The sequence below is a fragment of the Hyperoodon ampullatus genome (assembly GCF_949752795.1).
Source record: "Hyperoodon ampullatus genome assembly, chromosome: 1".
Lineage (NCBI taxonomy): Eukaryota > Metazoa > Chordata > Mammalia > Artiodactyla > Ziphiidae > Hyperoodon > Hyperoodon ampullatus.
This window is the reverse complement of record NC_136914.1, coordinates 68,619,420-68,641,216: the sequence shown is the minus strand read 5'-3', so window position 1 is coordinate 68,641,216 and position 21,797 is coordinate 68,619,420. Positions and strand designations below refer to the sequence as shown.

General features: G+C 45.2%; 1 protein-coding gene across 3 annotated transcripts in view; it reads right to left on the bottom strand.

Moving 5' to 3' along the window:
- Positions 1 to 14,948: 14,948 nt before the first annotated feature.
- Positions 14,949 to 21,797, bottom strand: part of SH2D4B (SH2 domain containing 4B) — a gene marked incomplete at its 5' end in the record, with an annotated part of 75,366 nt that continues 68,517 nt past the window's right edge. For 2 of the 3 annotated variants that reach the window (XM_079705407.1, XM_079705408.1), the window contains 2 exons: positions 14,949 to 15,490; positions 19,089 to 19,309. In XM_079705407.1, coding sequence (XP_079561533.1) covers positions 15,398 to 15,490; positions 19,089 to 19,309 — 314 coding nt within the window. In that variant the 3' untranslated portion in view covers positions 14,949 to 15,397. The remainder of the gene's footprint in view (positions 15,491 to 19,088; positions 19,310 to 21,797) is intronic. The other variant, XM_079705409.1, reaches the window with a different exon arrangement.

Sequence of the window (21,797 nt, the reverse complement as noted above, 5' to 3'; positions counted from 1 at the left end):
GGAAGATCCCACATGCCACGGAGCGGCTGGGCCCGTGAGCCATGGCCACCGAGCCTGCGCATCCGGAGCCTGTGCTCCGCAACAGGAGAGGCCACAACAGTGAGAGGCCCGTGTACCGCAAAAAATAAAAAAATTAAAAAAAAATAAGATGCCTGGGTCCGCACCCCATCCCCACAGATTTTGTTTTAATGAGTCTGCAAGGGATGAGGAGGGCTGTACATGAGGATTGACTTTTCAGCACCCCAGGTGATTCTACAGTGTGCCCCAGGTTGAGAACCCCTGCAGTGGAGCAGACCAATGTCTTGCCTGCCAGGACTCCCGCCTCATCATCCAAGAGAGCATCTCTGAAGTGCTATGATAGGGGATGGGACATGATGAAATAAAGTCACATCCCTCATCCTCCAGGGGGCCTGCAGGTTCCCATCTGGGACTCTCACTGCCTCCAAACTCACCTCCAGTTGGTAAGGCACTAATGGGGGCACCCCATCTCTATGCAAATATACTTTCCAGGATAAAATATCTTTGGCTGGTGTGCTTTTCAGTAGCAAACCTTTTCTGAGCAAGTAGAATAAGATGGGTGAAGCACACATGAGACCCAAGTCTGGCCAACTGGGGAGATAAACAGGTGACCAAAGGTGACCTGTACGCTAATGCCTGTAAATTCAAGGTGTACAGTGGACTTTCAGAGAAGGGACGACAGTGGGTGCTGTGGTGGAGACAGCTTCCGGGAGCAGGCAAGTCAAAGGTAGGGTAGAGTATAGAGAAGGGTAAGGCCAAAAGGAGGGCTTCCTAAGAAGAGGCAACAAAGTAAAGCCCGAGGACAAGAAAAGATATAACAATGGGAGGAGATGATGGGAGAAACTGGGCGGAGAAAAATGGTTCTGTGGTTCATCCCTTCCCACTCACCTATCACCACCCCATGGACTGAGGCCATTGCCATTTCATCTTTGGATTTTTGCACCTGCCTCCTCCTTCCCTGTAGATCCCTCACGGTTGGGGGATATGAGTAGTAGGAGAGGACCATTTGCTGAACCATAATCCAAACTATCGCTAGCTCACACCCAACCAGTTAACAAAAATTCCTTAGTATCAACTGATTTCCAGACCACGTTCAAACGTCCCTACATGTTTCACAAATGTTCTTTTTATAGGTGATTCGTTCAAATGGAGATCCAGTGTCCACACATTGCATGTGGTTGATATGTCTCTTAAGTTTCTTTTCATCCAGAAGTTACTTTCCCACCCCTATTATTTGTTTCATGCCTTTTCTTTTTCAAAGAAGTCAGGTCATTTGTCCTATAAAGTTTCCCTCATTCTGAATTTGGCTCTCTACATCCTCATTTGAGGTTTAATTTAAAAACACAGACAAACAAAACTTAGGCGGAGAATCACCAACCCAGGCAAGAGGCAGGGAAGCCTACCTAAGAAATACTCTCTAGAAAAAAAAGGAATAACCAAACCATTAGCTTCCATTTAGGTTCATGTCTCAATTTGTGGTTTGAAGTGAGAAGGAAAAGTAGGATTCAGCTATTGAAACCTACTCATAATTCCAGACTTTGGGAACGTGGTGAGAAAAACAGTGAATGGAAAGAAAGGACACATCAGATAGGAGGGAAATGGCACTGAGGTTTGAAGCAGCTCAGATGAGGTGAAGAAAAATGAACAGCAGTGAAAGAAGTTTTTCTAGTCGCCCCATCCTCCGCAGACACATTTTGGGGGCAGATGAGAGTAAAGCCTTGCCCAGCCATAGCAAGTGGCCTGCATCACTCCCACCCCCCGGCAGGTTAAAATCCTTCAACAGCAGGGATGAAATCTCACCCCCAATGGAATCTCAGCCCCAGTTTCCTCCAGAGCTTTGGATAAAGCAGGAGTGTAGGAACGGCTTCCAGGTATACTCTGCACGCTGACTTGTTAGGCAACCTGTCATGAAAGTATAAGACCCCCAGGTCTGTCACCCCAGGAACATGTCCTACTGCACCTGGCACCAGAAGTAAATGGAGAACGGAGGAGATGCAAGGTTTAAGATGTACTGAGCCAGAAGTCAATCTGTGAAAAAGTCTTCAAGTCATCAAAGGTATACAATTGATGGTGGAGGCCAGAATTCTCACTGACATTTAGTCAAAATGGAAGCCCTCTCCTCTCAAGAGTAGACTCAGGAATACAGTGTATAAAGTTATAAATGCACCATATATTTTCTCTGGGTTGATGGGAATTGGGTGAAATACAATTTCTTCTGTTTTCCTGTTTGTATAGCACAATCCTGTAGCGAGACTACAGTATGTCTGTGTCTGAAGACATATGGTTTACACATCCCAGATATCAAGAATAAAACATAAATTTTGACCAACTCTGTTAGAGGAAACAATAGCTTATCTTTTTAATTCTTAGCTTGCAAAATATTATCTAATGACAGTTTTACAGAGATATGACCAAAGAGTATGAAGCCAAAAACTGTAGGAATTTGAAAGTACTATAGAGATGTGTTAGAGAGTTATTTAGTGAAAATATATCGTCTTTCTGAATTTGAGGATGTTTGTGGTATTTGGCAACTTATTCAAATTTGTGTTTTGTTGTGATTTCTTTTCATATTTTAAATATTCACTTCTGTACCAGAAAAAAAAAAAATCTTAGGCAGAATAAAAGTGAAAGTTATAAAATAGATGAATTAAGGAGTGATAATTAGCTTTGCACAGTTTAACAAAATAATTCTTTTAAATAGAGAGTGTTCTCGTGGGGCGTTTTAATTATGACTTAACAGAATGTTGTAGCTTGAATTGACCCGATGCACCTTATTCCTCAGATAGCTGAGGGAACTCAGGCTGAGAAAAGGAATCCAGGCCGAAAATCACACTGGGAGTTCGTGGCAAAGGCAGAATTAGAACCCAGACCCCCACCCCCATCCCCTGTCCACATGCTCCTGTGTCCATGCGCAGGTTTACAGGCTGCGGAGAGGTGCGTGGGCTTTTCCAAGGGGTTAGTGCCGTCACTTACCCCGAAACGCACACATTGACAAAAGCTCCCTCCACCTCTGGACCACAGAGCTAGGTCCCCCAGGCTAAGCAAGCGGAGAGTAAGGCTTTTTCACCGTAGTGTGCCTACGTTACACCCTCCCTATTGCCATGGTCTGAGCTTCCCACCCGTTTTTCCTGCTGCAGGGGACGCTGCCTAGGCAGATACCGCAGGTGCCCCCTGCTGGCCAAACCGAATATCACAGGCCAGTCCGCCCTCCCTTTTACAGATTCTGGCGCTGTCTCCAGCGGTTTAAAACCTGTTCATAGATATGGGGCTGAAGTAGAGCAATTCTCCACATAGAGGTGAAAGAAGATGCTCCATGAGACTTTGTCCTGTTCATGCTCAGTTGAGACTATGGCAATCAGAACTGCACCCACAAGATCCTGAAAGTATGAAGCCCAGGTAGTGAAGCCCAGAGCAGTACCTTGAAATTTAATGTGAACAGACATCACCTGGGAATCTTGTTCAAATGCAAATTCTGATTAGCTGGGTCTAGGATGGAGCCTGGGATGCTGCATTACTAACAGGTCCCAGGTCATGCCAATGCTGCTGGTCCAAGGACCACACTTTGAGTAGCAAGATTGTAGATGGAAGTGCTTGGATTTTGGAGTCAGACAGAATGGTCTGAACCCCAGGTTTTCCACTTACCAGCTGTATAATCTCAGACAAAGATGGTTAAGTCATCTTGAACCTTGAATTCTATGTCTGTAAAATGGGCATGCCCACGCCTGCCTCACTGGGTCTTGCATTGATTGTATAAGTACCATATATACCTACCTAGGATGGTATGCAGTATGTCATGGATGTTCAGTAAATAGTGTCTATTACCATAATGTGAGTTTTCTCCCAATAGGTTCACGTCCTCAGCAGCTTACTGCTCGTGGATACTGCTAAAAGGCTTTGATTTACGCAAACATGTAAATCATAGCATCTCAAACTTATGGACGTCACAGTTTCATTTATTAGACCCTCACTGCCAAGGTTAGATATACTTATAATTGTAAACCCTGAGGCTTTTGGTCAGTTAGAGCTGAATCCTTAACAGTCGTCTCAGGCATCCCTGATGAATGTACATCTATCACATCCAAACTGGAAAGATACAGAAGAAGTAAGATTGATGCCTCATCACGACACTGGAGGTGAGCCGTATTTCACATGTGCTCTAGGCAGACACTGGAACGTGACCTGCAGATAAAAATCTTCAGAGAAGTGCGTAGGAAGAGACTTAGTGCTGTGAGCTGGAGGGTCTTGGTTCACACACTAGCATCAGTGTTCTGTCACTGAGCCACCTCAAAACACCCTCTAAGTTATATGAGCCTTAGTTTCTTCATCTGTAAAATGAGGTGATGAAAATAATGCATCCAGATTAAACGCAGAATGTGAACTGCTTTGAAAAAGATCATCCCCCTTACCTTGGTTCCCCTTATGTGAGGGGAGTTAGAATTCAGGATAAATTGGGACCCTTTCTCCACAGTTAGTTCTGGACCCAAGGACCCAGGAATTTAGAAGCAGCAGGTGTTACAGAAATATTTGTTTGTAATTAAAATATACTGTGGTTTATTTTACATCAAAGAGTTTAGGTCACGAAGTGTCAAAAGCCCATTCCCCCCATCTGGGTTACATTTTGAAGCAAAGAGTGATTCAACCAATGTAACCCCATCTCCATAGCAGAGCCTGTAAAAGCCTTCTGCCCTGGCCCTCTCCATCCCATCCCTGACTCCATCCCCAGTAACTCCAAACGCCCAGATCCTGGTGCCCTTTTACACCTCTGCACCTTTTCACGTGCCCCTCCCTTGTCCTTTTCCTCAAACTTCTGACTCAAGAACCAGTCAAGGCTCTTGGTTTCAACAGAATCTTTCCCAGGGTGACGTAAGCAGTAAAAATCACATATCAGAGGCTATCAGGGAGCTGGCAGAATCAGCTAGAAGGCTGGAGAGAGCAGCTGGGCAGGTGGAGGGAAATTGAGGAAATCACAGTCAGAACCACAACCAAGACTTCAGAGCAAAACAGCCAAGGGACGACCCCTCTGCTGCCACCAGCAAGCACTGGAAGCCGGAGGTGTGTGCATCACCCATGCCACCACCCTGGAAGGCTGGCCCTGCCCCCACACTGCCACCATCACCGACCCAGGAAATGAAACTCAGCAGCTGCAGACAGACAGATTTGTCCAGTTGGGTAAGTCTGGGGGACTTTGCCCTTCTTAGCAGGAGGGCAGGAACTGTGGGTATTGGGCTTTTCAACTTCTGTGGTGGAATCTTATGTTCTAGCCAGACACACTCAGGTAAAGAGCTCAGAAGCCAGGCAGCCAGATGGATAACAGATACAAGGCTACAAGTCTGGCATCACAGTGGTGCCGAAACTTCCCTGATACACTTTTCTCTTTGTCCCCAAGCTGTGCTCCCAGCACCCCTTAAACTTGATTGTGTTGTTTTATATTTTTCTGACTAGGTTTCTGTGACTGCCTTAGGACAGACTCCCCAGAAAAGCAGACCTTGGGGGGAGAAATCACATACAAGTAATTTATGAAGGAAGCTCTCCAGGGAAGATATGTGAGGGAGTGGGGAAACGGGACAGGAGGAAGAGAAAGCCAAGCAAGGGGGAGATCTTGGGTGAAAGTGAAGCAGACGGTGCCTTCAAGCTGACCCCCACAGGGGACCTCAAGAGCGTAAACTACACCTCAGAATTGCCTCAGACCAAGACAAGGGGCTGGGTTCCCACACTTGATGCCCAATAGGCATTAGTTAAAGGCAGCCAGGGTTGAAAAAGGAAGGTATGAATATAAATCCAAGGCACATCCTTGCAAAGTGGCTTCAGTTGCCCTAGCACAGTCCTCCAAGAAGAGCAGCAGGTGCGAGCTATTGAAAGCATGATGTTGACAGCAGCAACGGTAAAATGGGGTCTGAGGAGATGGAACGGAGCTCTGACGCCGTCTGCTCCAGTGACCCCACTAGACTGGGAGCCCCCTCGACAGCGCTGCCCGTGGCTGATTTGTCCCTACGTTCCCAGCACCCAACACAGGCAGGAGCTTAGGAGGCACCGAGGAAGTGTTCAAAAAGTGAATAAATGCTGGCTAGAAGGGGCATTTTGCTTTCGGGATGCAAAATGAAGCAAAGGGATGAGTGCAGACCCTGATGGGAGGCAAGCAGGCAAGGGTCCGGGAATTCCAATCTGGGATTTATAATCCCTTCATTATCTTGCAAGTCCTGGCCACACAGTCTCAGACAAAGAGAAAGAATTCATGGAGTTCGCAAGGTCAGAGGGCCTTCGTTGTCAGAAAGGATTCAATGTCGGGTGAGCACTTGTCTCTAGAAGGGGAACAAGCATTTGGAGTTCTCAGACACAGTGGCCCACAGCTACCCATCCCCTTGGGAAGAGGCTAGAAGCTGGAGCTGACACAGATGGCTCCTGAAGTCACGTATGATACCCAGAGGGCATGGGTGATTTGCCATAGCAGCTCACTTCTTGTCGCCTACAAGCAGGGGGAAGGCAGGACTGGACAGGCTTGTAAGCCCCTGACGAATGCGCTTTCACAGTAGAGTCCCCAGAAGAATTCATCCAGGCTGACTCTGGAGAGAGGGCTATTTTTAATCCTATGCCTTTGAATTGGCCAACCTCAGAGAAAGAGCAGCAGAGCCAGTGGGGCGGGGGGAAGGGGCAATCTCCCCCTCCCATTTTAGGATAAGAAGAGGGTGGAGTGATTTAGCAAAGGCTTGATTTGGGATGCTAGAGAGATCTGGGTCCTTCCAGTCTGAGGCATAGATGGTAGCCCCGGGAATGTGGCAGGGCATCAAGAGAAGGGACCACCAAGTAAGGCCCTGCTCAGGGTCACCATGGCCCAGGTCATGTCATCAGGCCACTGCTTAACACCACCATTGGCCTCTGGAGTTAAGGGCCACCCTGATGGTTAATTTTATGTCAACTTGGCTGGGCCACAGTGCCCAGATATGTGGCCAAAGATTATTCTGGACCTTTTTGTCAGGGTGTTTTGGGATGAGATTAACATTTAAATTGGTGGACCTTGAATAAAACTGGTTGTCCTCCATGATGTGGATGGGCCTCATCCAATGAGTTGAAGGCCTGGATCGAATAAAAGACTGCCTTCCCCTGAGCAAGAGGGAATTCTGCTGCAGACGGTCTTTGGACTTGAACTGCAATATCAATTCTTCCCTGGGTCTCCAGCCTGATGGCCCACCTTGCAGATTCACTTATATAAGTATAAAGGCTACATGGAAGTGCCCAGAAGGATGGAGTCAGGCAGTGTCACAGAGTCTCCACAGACCTGGATAGAGAGAGTTCAGAAAGCAGACAAACGTTTTACTGTGTGGCTTACCTAGAGGTGCTTTGAAGCCAGGGCAAGACTATCAGCAGGTACAGTGTGAATCTTATGGCTGGGAACTCAATGGAAATTTCTGCCAGGGTCCAGCAGGAAGACAGGACAGACCTCAGAGGTAAGGTAGGTCTAGATGTACCAGTGGGTATTGACTAGGATGGAACATCTCCTGAATGGTAGACCCCCAGCAGCCCCATCACACACCAGGGTAAGTCACAAATCCCCCAGTGCTGTAAATCCATCCTGGGAAGAAAAGGGATTGTGAATTGACTGACTTTAACCTGAAATAACCAAATTTTATTCAGAAAATGGGAACTTGATATAAATTAGGTTCAATTACAGAAAATTTAAGTGGCATTTCTTGCACAGCTACCTGAATTATGAAGATTGTAAGCATCATCCATCATCACAAAGACAGCATGTCCACACTGTCCTGTGCCCCACTGGGGTGGGGTGGGGGGCACTTAACCTCTGCAACATAGACTCCATTTCCTTAAAATAGACTAATGCAGAGGCCCCAGCCCAGACCCAGGTGTCAACATCTCTAGAGTAGGAATATTATTGTCTATTTGTTTGTTTTGTTTTTAAGATCCCTGGAAACTGCTTTAGATCTTCCTGTTCATTCCCAGCATGTAATTCTGTGCATAGACAATTTACTGGCTGGGCAGACATAAGAAGACAATTGAGGTCCTTTCCTCTCTTTGCTAGTTTGTTTCCTTTTTGTTGTTGCAAAGTTTCAAATACAGTCAAATTAGACTCTGCCTCAGGTCCAAACTGTAGTTGGGCTTCACTTCTTCCTTCTAATCTGCCAGAAATTACACTAGAAATTTCATCCCATGCTCAGATTAACCCGTGAGGAAATGACAGCAGTCATTTTGAACGGCCATCCCTTCGTTCTGACAAAACCATAAAATAACTACACAGAGAAACTGGACAGAGCTGCCTGGTGGGTGGGACCCAAAGTCTCCACAGTGTCCCAGCAGCAGACCCCTGGCTTCCAGCCCCAGAAGGACCCGTGCAGGAATGCTGAGCCACAGGTTCAGGTGAAGAACCCATAGGGATGCTCAGAGTGTACTGACTCCAAGTGTGTGCTTTTCTGATGAATCTCCCGTGTCACCTACTGTTACTTTGTCTTTGGAGACCCAAAAAAGGAGAAACTCTACACTGTGGGAAAAGTGAAGAAAGTTAGAAGTGAAATAAACCTTTAACTAGAGACTTCAAATGATCAAAGACAGAAATGTACCAAGAATGGGCTCATAGCTAAAAATGAAACTGAGATGCTGGAAAGTCCATCAAAAGCAGCATAACCAAGGAATGTCAGAACGTAGAGGATGTCGAGATCCGCCATCCTGGAGTCCAGTGACCACCACCAGGCTGTCTATCTCCTCAGGCACGGAGGGAAATGTGAGGGTCACCTCGTGGTGGAGGCACTGAAACACTACAGCCAAGTTTAAAAGCTGGAGGTTGGGTAATGAGATATGGCTTCTGTCTTCAAAGCAAGATAAAGAGGTCCATTAACAGACTTTGCAAATGGACCTAGGAAGGTGCCAGTGGTGGATGGAACAGGAGAGCAGGCAGAGACACTATCTCTGAATATGTGACAGGACCCATGGCTGGCAAGAAGAGCTGGGACACCCTCGGACTAACTTTGCCCCCAACCCAATACACTCTTGGCCCTTCCATCTTGGGGGGCTGAATTGTGTAGATTTCACCAAGAGTTTCAGACCCTCTAGCTGTAGGCTGGTTCAGCCACTGGGGTGCCCAGCAGAGATTAGAAGGAGGGAGGAGGATGAAGACAGGTTATTTATTTCTTGCCCCAGCTGCCTCCCTGCAAGGTCACCTGAGGCTGGCTCTGTCCCTGGACACAGTCCTGACCTGCTCAAAATGGCCATCTGTATACGTATCACCCTCCTCATGCTGTAACTGCTCTCCCACACACCCCACCATCCTGAGGGGCTGTGGGGTAACAGCTGGGACGCCACCAAGCCACACACAAGTCACTGCACTTTCCACTGTGGGTCCCCTACGCCCCCCCACCTTTGTGAATGAAACCTCATCAAATGGCCCTTTGTTGAGGCCCCCTCTTCTTTCCTATTGGGGCCCCAGCTAATATAGACACCAACAACCCCTCAATCTTTTCTTGGCCATTCTCAAGCGTCTGTGGAAAAAGACAGATTACATATGCAATGGAACAAAAAAAAAATGATTCCATCTGAAGAAGAAAAAGACAAGACAAAAAGCTTGTGAGAACCTGTGAAATGTGTCTCTAACTTTTTCTCCCTTCTAAGTTACCATTGTACTTTTGAGTACAATTGGTTAAAAATTAGTGTTAAGAGGCTTTTTAAATTGCTGGGAGAAATGGTACCTCCCTTAAACCAATAATTGAATTGCTTAATTGAGAACATAAATCTCATTGTGAATACTGATCATTTCTCTTAAGGGCTCTGTGTGCTACACCTACCAGCCTGGGCTCCATTGTTTTATAGACGTGTCAGGTAAGTGCTTTTAACACAAAGTATTCCTCCCTTGGTATTACTAAGTAATAAAAGTTAAGTTGTTCCTAAAATGATTTTTGCGTTTCTGTTTCAGCTGTGAGTTAGCGTCTGCTTTCTAAGGTTAAGAATGTTTGCTTTCTAAGGTTAAGAATGTTTCTAATGCAGAGCATCGTTAACTAATTTTCCAATGGTGCATATGTTCAGGGAGTCCATGCCTCTTGAACAAATTGCTAAGCGATTAATGGAAAATGATATTTTGTTAGGCAGACTTGGGGAAGTGTCTTGATTTATTCCTAAAATAATGTGTTAGAGTCGGGCCCCGGGCTACTAAATCACAGACGTTTTTATGGATTTTAGTTATTTGTTCCAATACTAATTTTTGTACTCAGCGTACTATTTTGGTTGTTCTGTTTGTTTTTGTTTGCTTGTAAGCCGTAAGGGGTCTTTACTTTTCAAGAGTCCCTAGAAACTGGAAATAAGGAAAGAGGTTCCATTAGCTCAAAGAACTTTCCGTAGTTCTGTTCAACAACCAACTACCAGTAGAAATACGAGGCTGGAAACAATACACATGCCACATATAAGGGGGTGGGCCCCCCACCTTATTAAATTGCCCAGCAGCTGCTCAGAGGGAAAAGAATCACTAAAGAATGGCAAAATGAAAGGCAATAATTACAGCCAATCAGAACAAGCCAAATGGAAAAACCCACCAAAAATCCATGAAGATGTGAGAATAAAAAAGGAATTAACCAGAGTCATGCCAGCACAAACAGCAAGGTGTAATATCGATTAAAAGAGTCAAGAAAAGATAAACGAGGAACAAAACAAGTTATGGAAGGTCTAGGCAGAATTTTTGGGCCACACCCAAGTTATCGGTACAGATTGCTCTTACCCCATAGGCTTGCAGGAGTGTCCAAGATGCTTGGCTGATGACTGAGAATCTGGGCAGAATGTGTCCCTTATGATGAATTTGGTTGTGCAAATGTTCAGTTTGTGTGAAAAGGGAAGGATAGATTACCGTATGCTAAAGAGCCCCCCCCCATACAAACACAGCCCGAGTTTGGTTCTGAAGGACCCCGTGGATCATAGGGGCTTTTAAGGCTTTTTCCCTAGAACATACACACCACACACACACACACACACACACACACACACTTATGCACTTTCATGCCTCCATACCTTGGCTTGTGCGAATTTTTTCCTCTTCCTGGAAGCCTCTTCTATTTTTCTACCATTTAAATTCAAATTCCTATTGGTGATCCCCAATGAGTTCCCCTTCCCTCTACACTCTGCTGCCACATCCTGCCTGGGTGGGGGATGAAAGAGGGGGTGCCCACAGAGGGGAGAAGCCCCTTGGTGAATGGGTTAAGGGTCGACCATAGACCAGCTTGGCTAGCTCCTCCTTCTACAGACCATGGGTACTCTTGAGGCCTTTTCTCCTTCAGCTCCCCTCTAGGGGGTCCCTTTGATTGCTGGGCCTCTGACACTGGTGCCCCCAGGATAACAAATTTCCCTTCAGAAGAGTAGCTGGTACAACCATTTTTGAGTCTGTCTCTGGCTCTGCAACCTCACCATCCTCCACTTTACACAGTTTCCTGGAGTAAGAGCTCATAGCCCAGCAAGTCCGCGAGCTTATCCTGTGGGATGATGTTATAAATGGACATGGAATATTGCCCACAACAGGGACTCACACAGCTGCTCTTAGCATGGTCAGTGGAAAGGAGACATTCACCTCTTATTAAGTGTTTATTGTGGACCCCACGCTTTACAGGTATCATCTTTTTAAAGCCCACCAGCTAAAGCCCTCTTGGAACACACATATAACCAAAGTTAGATTTATTAGCTGGTTGCAGCAAGGGGGAGCACATACCAGATAATCGTGGGAGCTAGGAAAGGTCACTTGTTGAGATGGGGGAGCTGAAGTTGATCACAGAATGACCTTGGCAGGGAATGGTCAGAATCTGTAAACTAGGGAGTTGCTGGAACACCCAGGAGTTCTTCAGAACACATGAGTCATGCAGATATGCACCCATGTTCATAGCAGCGTTACTCACAACAGCCAAAAGGTGGAAGTAACCCAGGTGTCCATCAACAGAAGAATGGATAAACAAAATGTTGTATATACATACAATGGAATATTATTCAGCCTTAAACAGGAAAAAATTCTGACACATGCCACAACATGCATGAACCTTGACGAAATTATGCTAAGTGGAATAAGCCAGGGACGAAAAGGCAAATATGATATGATTCCACTTACATGAGGTACCTAGAGTCATCACATTAATTCAGACAGAATGTAGAATGGTGGTTGCCAGGGGCTGGAGGGAGGGGAGAATGGGAGTTATTGTTTAATTGGTTCAGCTTATCCTTTTTCAAGTTACAGAGCAGTTTTGCCTAGATGGGATTTTTGTTTAAATTCTCAGTCCCCCCACTTCAGACTAGCTGTTAGCAGAGCTTTTTTGACTTTATCAGTCTTGTTTGTTTGAAACAATATTTGTAGTTTAATCTCAATCTCATGTTATGTTATTTTCCCAGCCACACTCTGAGACAGGCATTGTGGAGAAACTGTGGCCCAGAGAATTGGAGACACTTGCTTAGCGTCACAAAACAAGAGTCTTTCTGCCTCCAAATTTATGCTGAGGATAATGAAGGATTTAAGGGTACAGGAGGGGGCATACTCCCCAGGCACTCAGGTCTTCCTGCCCTTGTGTCCCTTCTAAGGATCCCCTCTCAGTAGCCCTTTTCAGCCCCTGCTTCCTAGATATTGCCCCCACTCCCCAAGAGTGCAGGTCCAACTCTACTACACAGGGACCTCCCCGAATCTATACCCCAAGTTACCCTTCCATCCCTTGAAATTTATCTTCCATTAAGTTGCACAGTGTTTTTTACACCTTCTCTTTCTAGTTATAGATTGTAAATTTTCCCTCTGCTGAGTCTTGTAGCTGGCTGACTTTTTCATTATATTTGTAGGGCTCAGGGAAAAAAAAAAAAAAAGACAATTCCTTTATTTGAGAATCCTGACATTTATTAGCATAATAAAACTCTCAAGATGAGATTGCAGTTTTCCAGACAGTAATTTCATTTGCAGGACAACTTACAAGGAATTTATTTTAAAGCCAGGTAAAACCTAAAATCTATGAGACGTGCAGAAAGTGCGGGCCCCAAATAAAAGGAAATAAATGTATTAGGCATGGAAAACTCAGCTGTTGTCTCTCACATGTTAATTAGGGGTGACAGGAACAACAGCTTGGGGAATCAGGTTCTCAACCCATCTTGGTCTACTTTCAAAGCTGCTTTGGAGTGAGAACTTTCTTCTTGTTAGTTTCTTCTAACACCTTGAAAATCATCACATCACATCCCCCTGACACGTCCCTGCTAAGCATGAAACTGTTGCTGCTGTTAAAGCGGTTGTCATCAGCGATACCCTCCATTTGACAGAGCTTTCGTATTTATCATTTAACTGACCTGCCAAAAGGCCTAGCGATGGCCATATAGAAAATTCTCTTCTCAGTTATACTGAACTTTAGTGAGGTTAAATAACATGAACAAAGTCACATGGTTGGTAACTAGCAGCCAAACTCTAATTTGATTCCTCTGAGTCTAATGGAAAGAAGGTAATTTTAATAATAATAATAATAATCAGGTTTTAAAGCACTTTACAGTTCAGAAAGCAGGTTCCCTCCATCACTTTATTGCATTCATCCAGGAGCCCTGTGAGGCAGGTAGATAGGCGAGAGGACATGGAGTCAGCATGCAAATTTGATAGTATTGAGCATGTGTGTATGATGGGTCCTTACCCCGGCTTCCCCAAAAGGCTGAGCCTGCAGCAGATGCTTATGTGCTGCTGCGTCACTCAGGAGCATAGTCCCACGGGAGCAGGAGAGAGAGAAAGGGGAGTGAAGCAGAGAAGGAGGAAGAACACACAGGAGGGGGTGGTACTGATCTGGCCACTGCTTGGTTTCATCGTGACTAGTTGCTCAGTCTTGCAGGACTGTCTTGATATGTCTTGCATGTGAAGAACTGCCTCTCAGAACAGTCCCTCCAGAAGGGAAGAGGAAGGGAGAAGAATTGATCACCATCCTCCGTCTCCCATTGATCAAAGGTTCCCCTCATGGGGAGTTAACCTCCAGGTTCTCCTTGGCTTCATGGTGTCTTAATGCCTCTGCAGTAACAGAAGAGAGGCCCATAGCACCACATGAGGCAAGGCACCATTGGCTGATCAACACGGTGGGAGAGCCGTGCAGATCTGGTTTCAGCGGTGGCAACCAGAGTGAAACAAGTGGCCAAGGTGATCTGAGGAACAGGTGAGGCAAGGGGTGGAGTAGAACATGAGATGCTTGATACAACTATCAAGTAAGGTAACCAGTTCATTGATGGCCACAGAGTACATTCATCCTTTTACTCCCACCACATACAATGCTGCCAGCATTATTATGCTAGTCAGTTTCAGGGTGAGATTTGAACCCAAGTCTTCTTGATTCTAGAGCCTAAAATAATCCCATGATAACATGCCATATACAAATATATATTTATATATTTATATATATATATATATATATATATATATATATAATCCGTAGATGTAAAATATGAGTATGCACAAATAGACACCATCGCTGAAAGTTATTGAGTTACTGGGAGAGTCTTCTTGTTAATATGAAGAACACACTCAGTATAAATGGACAGTAGAATCAAAATCAAAAGAAGTAGGAAGGCAGAGGTAATCATTTGAGTTACCTGCATAAACAGGACCACATCCTAGAAAGCAAAGGCCTTATCAGATGTCTACAAGCCATCCTTGAATTTATAATTCCCCCTGGGGCTTAAGCATATCTGTAGGAATACATGAAACTACTGCCTCAATATTGCAAAACCAGGGCCAAGATATGATTCCAAGACAGAGGTGGGATGGCAGAAGAAGAGGGAAATACGAAGGCAGGGCAGTATCAGTCATCTCTTCTGAAGCTGGGGCTCAGAAGCCTTAGGTAGTTCCAATGATAATATCAATGAGAGTGACAATGAATATCATTTAAAACACAGTATATATGCCTTCCATATAAATCCTTTACAATATTTCTTCTCTAATCTCCATGACTTTATAAACAGTGACAAATAGAAAATAACTTACTAGAAATCGTTGCTGATGAGTGTTGGAAAACGTTCAGAAGAAGTGCAGTCATTCAACAAACATTTATTGAATGTCTACCATATGTTAAATTCAGAGTTCGGCACTGGAATTATTTGTATAATTAAAACATGATCCTTGTATTCTAGGAATTCAGTTTAGGGCAGCCATGACAAAAAGGCTTCATCTTCTGAGGTTGTATCTAAATTTTTCAGGAAAGAGTTGCACCAGCTATTAGCAATTTCTGTCCTGGGCACTGGGTCAGGAACCAGCAGCACATACACCATATATTTCATATTCCTTGAAATATACTAATCTACTTGTCCCTCTGGATGGTGGTGGATCTTCCAGAAGGCCATAAGAATTTGAGCTGGGAAGTTCTTGAGTTCAAAAATAGGATGCCCCATGGAGTCCAACTGAGAAGGGGGAAAAATATCATTCAAACAACAGATGGTAGTCTGGTGGGCTGTCCCTCTGTCCACAGGGTTCCTGCAGCAACTCTCCCCCTGAAACAGTGATAATCTCCTCCTATAAGGAAAAAAAAAGGAAAATTCACTTATAATCAAAGAAAGGAAATAAAGGTCCACCAGAGAGAGGTCAGTTCAAGATAGAAAGACTAAGAATATGTATCTGCCTCCTCTGCATTCAAATTTATAGAAATGGCAGGGAAAATTTTGCTTTTAAAAAGAAATAAATCCATAAAAGCATGGGAAAATAAGGAGGACCACCAACAGAGCAAAAATGTTGGAGAATACTTGAAAACCAAAGGCAATACAGGATGAGATTGTCAGAGGAGTGAATGTGGGGCAGGGGCAGGAACAAGTGTCAGTGGGACAGGCTGGAACTCCAGGTAGCAGAGGTCTTTGCCTCAGGCAGGTCAGGAAGTGAGGAGAGGCACGCAGTTCCTCGGGAAACCAAAGAGATCCAACTAGTTCAGACATCTCCACGCCCAAAGATGAGCTACTCACTGTCAATTCCGTCCCTCATTTCATGAACAGACTGGATTTGGGAAACAGGGACTATATCCACAGATGAATAAACAGGGATTTCAAAGTTCAAAGATCCCCTCAAAGCCCCAAATTTATAAACATTTAAGGAAGATCATAACCATAAAAGAAAGATGCCAAACTCAACAATCGAAATGACTCCCAAGAAAATATCAGGTTTATAAAACAAACAGAGTCTTTAAGAGATGCGTATTAATCTCCTCACTGGAATAAGAAGATAAATCATCCATGAAACAAGAATGGACTATTGTAAAATAAAAGAACCAGTTAAAAAACCTGGAAATGAAAGGGATGCCCATTTAAGTTAAAAAAATTTTTTCAGTAGGAGACCTGGAGAGCAGAATGGATGTAACTAAAAAGCAATTTAGTCGCCAGAAGAATTGACACATCAACAAGAAAGAGACATCTAAGTAGAAAAATGGATGAAAGACATTAACAGACAATTCGCAGAAGAAATCCAAGTGGCCATTAAACATATGAAAAAATCCTCAGCATCAGTGGTAATCAGAGGAATATAAGCTAAACAACAGTGAGATACACTGCCCATCTTATGGGAAAAAATTAAAATGACTGATAATCCCCAGTATTGGCAGCAGTGTGGGGAAACAGCCTCATATAGTTTTGGAAGAAGCATGAATTGGCGCTACATTTCTGGAGGGCAATCTGGCAGATCTTTTCAAAATAAAATGTGCTTAGTCTTCTATCCAGCAATTCCAGTTTGAGGGATCCATCCTAGAGAAAGACTTGCACATGTGCCCAAAGTGACACATGCAGGCAAGTCTCTGCAGCACTGTTTGTGATCACGAAAACCTGGAAGCTACATAAGTGACAAGCAAGAGGAGGATGGAGAACGAAACTGTAAGATACATCCATACCAAGGATGCGGTGCATGCATGGACATGAAAAGATCCCATAGACGTATTTCAATAACAGCCAGCATGTCCTGATAGTTTACAAATATCAGGTATATTGTTTTAGTGCTTTACATAGTGATATCTTATTGAAACCTCCCAGTGACCCTGAGAGGTGAGTACTATTCTTAAACCTACCTTACTGAGGAGGAAACTAAGGTCCCAAATTTGAATAGTTGCCCAAAGTCACACACAGTAATGAAGCTGGGATTTAAAACTTGGCAGCCCGATTTCAGGGACCATGCTTTCAAAAAATACATTCTGTGATATATTAAGCAAATTTTTAAAAATCCAATTGCTAAGCTCTTGGTAAAGGATTATCCAATTTGTGTGAAAAATAATAAAACTATGGACATACATTTTGTTATATACATAACAAAAAAATTCATGTACATAAATTTCTACATTAATGCCCAGGAAATACCCGGATAGGGATACAGCAGACTGGTAATTCAAGATGGAGGATAAAAATGGGGGTTTGAAATGAACAAGACTTTCGCTTTGTACTGTATTTGATTTTTCTTAGAATGTAATCATAAATTAATTGTGTAATTAAAATGTTAATTTATAAAAGCTGACCACCAGATCTACACAGGGGCATAGACAAGATCTCTCTTTAGTGTTAGAAACTCAGTTGCCAGCCTCAGACCCTACATTTGGGAGAGGGTAAAGACCTCCAAAGACATCTGGTCTAGCCTTCCTATGCAGGAACCTGTCCATAGCATCTCTGAGAGACGGACATTCACCCTTCCAGGGACAAGGAGATCATCACTGCTCAAAGCCGCTTGTATTGGACAGAGAGAGCACACAACGTGGCTTAGAGGAACAAGAATAAGCTTTAGACGCAGACAGCCTGGGGCTTATCTCGTGGATCTAGCTGGTACCAGCCATGAAAACTTAGACAAGTTACTCAAACTCCCTGACCTTGGTTTCCTGATCTATGAAATGGGACTAACATGCCTCCCTCCCAGAGCCATGGTGAAGATTAAATGAGAACATGGATGAGAGTAACAGGCACAGTGATCGACACAGAGAAGGTGCCAATATCCACACACCACTCCTTCCTCTTTCCTGTAGTTGTTAGAAGGCTCTTCCTGATGCAAGTAGAAATCTGCCTTGATCCTGGTTAGCCTAGTTTTCTGAGCAGTCCTCTCCTCCCAGCATCTAGGTATTTGTAATTGGGTGGTTTTCTATGTGCTTTACTTATAAGTTCAAGTTAAGAGCTGCCCTAGAGCCTTGGGGACATCCATGAAGAAAAAGTAATACAAATCCAGGAGTCTCTATTATAGCAAACGCCCAGTGAGGCGGTCAAGTAATTCTGTGAACATTTCTATGCCTGCAAAGCTCAGGGAGATGGGGGACCCCTGAGCTGCCAGAGCTCTGTCTCCAGGAATCCTGAGCCCCACCCTTCCAGGTCACTGAGCTTCACCTCTGACTTTCTCCCAGTTACTACTAATGCCAACAGCCACGTTAACACAAAAGTTGTTTCTTTTTATATACATCGTTGGGAAGAAAACATCTTTCACAATGTGAGGTCCACGACAGGGGAACAAATAACAAAAAGAGTTGTGGGAAACAAGAACATGCCTACCACTTCACAGTTACAGGGCGCTGTTATGTGCATCCCCCCACTTAACACTCACAGGATCTGAGTTAAGTATTATTTACATCCATTTGCCCGGTCAGCAAACTAAAGCTCAGTGAGACTAAGGAAGCTGCCTGAGGTCATACACACACTAAGTGGCAAAGCTATAGTTGGAACAAGAGGCATTGTAACTGAAAAGCTTCTCTAACCACAGTGTTGCCTGCCCAGCTTCAGCTAACTTGACGAAGCTGTTGAAGGCCTACCTAGAATGTCCTCAAGAGGGACACCCTGGAAAAAGCTGGGGGTGAGACATGGGCTGGGACAGAAGGCAGGTCAACCAGCCCCTAAGTGTGGACAGTAGGCAGTGCTCAGGTACTCAAGGTGAGAAGCGGCTTGGAGACGGGGGTTGGAGGTGCCCACATGAGTAGAGGGTCAGCCAGAGAAGAGCAGTGGCCCCAGAGCCTGGTCTAGACAACCTCTTGTCTCTTCTACCAGCATGGTCTAGATCCCTGTGACCCTAAGGACCTTCTGGGGCTACTTGCTCACTCTCCATCCCCACCTCTTAGAATGCCCACAGCCTGCCTCTCCCTGCCCACCCCCATCAGCACCCCTAAGAGGGATACCTTGTGGAAATCAATGAGATCCGTGAGCGTTGCATGGCGATTGGGGTCCACGCCCAAGAAGCTGTAAAAATCCCCAGAGGCATCCACAAGAAAATGCTTGAACCCTTTCTGCAGGCGGTAGGAGAGGGTGTAACCCCAGATTTTCTCACTGACCCGGACCAGAAATGCACCCTCAGTCATATTCTCAAGGAGATCTTCGGCATCTTCTCGGCTGATAATTCCTGTTTTTTTTTTAAAAAAGAAAAAGAAAAAAAAAATCAGCAGATTCTGCAACCCCTTCCCCAGCCAGCTACCCTCCCCAGATCATTCCTGCCCCTCAGCCTTGGTCAAAGGTCTAGAGAAGGGAGGGGCCTCAGGAGCTGTCCAGCACTTGACTTATTCTACTGAGGAGACACCTTGGCCCAGAGCAACTAGCAGTGAGCCTGGGGGCAGAGTTGATACTTGGACCCCAATTTAGCACGCTTTCCCCCAAATTAAGCCACACTAATTTGGATTAATTGGGTAAAATTGGGTAAGCAAAGAATTAGTAATGAGCTGGAATTATAGCATCTATCGATTACAAATACAAGTCAACAAGAATTGCCCTGTGGAGAGCCTTAAGAGGACTGCTTTAATGACCAGACCAGAATGACTTATGATTACTGCCTCAGTTATCTCTTTGGTACCCATGGGTGAGCACCTGAAAACAGTATTTCCTCTTAAGAAGTAAAAAGACTTCCTCTGTCTACCTGTGGACACCAGGCAAACAGTTTCTTAATAGGGGCACATAATTAAGCTCCACTTCAGCTCAAAGAACAAAACGTTCTCAGGTTCTGCTGTCCTACACAATGTGGTTTCACCACAGTAGGAGAGTCAGGTCTGGCCTTGGAGGTGTTTGTACATCAGGGTCAATCCCCCAAAAGGCTCTTCAGGAGCCATTCTCCTCTAGGGAGTGAACGAGAGGCCATGGGTCTGGTAGGTCAGGCTCTAGAGGGGGCAGCGGTGGGAAAAGGAGGGGGAGTCAGGAGACCTAGATGACCCGCCCACCTCTGCCCTCACCTGCGCATGGGACCTTCAGCCAAGCCCTCAACTTCCCCAGTGTCCTTTGACATTTAAGTGACAATCTTAACCTACCTACTTCAAGGGCGCATTACGACTGTCAAGTGAGACCAAGAATTGAAAATAATTTCATAAACAGAAGAGCTATAGAAATGTGGGCTCCAGCTCTCATCTGTTATTTGGGGGAAAGGTAAATTGCAACACAATGTCCTCTTACACACCCACTTGTTTACCATCTACATTCATTCAGGGGATTATTTATTGCCAGTCACATAGCAGAGGGTAGAAAGTAGATGGGCTGCTCATCACCATGACCCTGAAGGCACTGCACGCTGTGACTTCCCCCCACTGCACCCCTGGTGCCATTGCCATGCTTCACTGTAGGGACATTCCCTTCCCATATCTTTCCTACTTAACAGGAGGTGTGGCAGGACTTCCTTGTGCCCAAAGCAGAGGACACAGAAGCAACCACACTGTCACATGTCCCCCTTTTAAGACAGCCAACACAAATGGGGGCCACCTCTTTCCTCCTTGCCCAGGACTTATCAAGAGGCAGTCAAGCCAGCCACCCGCTCCCCAACCAGGCTGTATAAGCAGAAAACCAGGGAGAGAGAAGGAGAGAAGAGGGTGGGAAGCACTCCCACCACAGGGTGCCCGAAGAATCACACATACATACCATGCAGGAGGGAGGATGCTCCTTGGATGGCCTTGGTGGGTTCAGCCAGAGAAGCAGGGACAGCCAAAAGAGGACCAACCGAAAGGGCATGCCCAGGATTTGTCAGAAGACTCAGCACTGTCCCTCACCCACCTCCCTGGCCCAATACCAGAGGACCTAGACCCTAAAGGTGTCTAGGGCACGGAGGTAAGTAAAGGGAAACAGGGACTGAGCCAAGGGCTGCGAGGAAGGAGGACCAGAAGATGTCACTTGTCCCAACTCCAAGTACCTCAAGCTGAAGCCCAGCCTAGACTTGGGAGTTGGAGAGGAGGGGAGTGTTACAATGGGCGGGAGACTGAACAAACTTAAATATGACTTGACTTTTTAATATGCAAAAGTGACCAGTAACCCCAAAATGACAATGCCATGCATCTCTGCCATCTAAAACCCTTGAAGGGCTTCCCACTGACCTCCGTCTGGCAGAGTCTGGCTCAGGAACAACGGACACCAGGCTCTGAATGCCCGATTTGTCCCAGCTGACCCTGAATCCTCATTGAAGGATTCCTCTTTTCTCCCACGAATCACAGGCTGCTGGTCACCTACACTCCACCTTTGTGTGGGTTAGAAAAAGATGTCCCTCTGGGTGGTTGAACTAGAAAAAGTTGCCTCTCTGGGCCAAAATGGCTAAGCTCAGTTTTCTGTATTTCAATCCGTTCTCCCCCAAACTAGCCCCCTTGGCTTCCCTTTATTCAGTGTCCAAGTTGCTTAACCTCATCAGGAAATCATTTTTATCCCAGGAGGCTGCTAGAACGTCCCACCTTTGGACTTTTATAATCTTCTGTCCAAACTCTATGGTATATTAGTAAGTGGCTGGGAATAGCTCAAGGACAGAGCCTGTGATGGCCGTGGGAGTGTTCTGCTCAGCCTCCCTTACAGAGGGACCCTGCTTCAAGGAGCAGCAGTGCTGGTGAGCTGACAGCCTCCAGCTGCTGGTCCTTCAGGATCCACTGTGCACA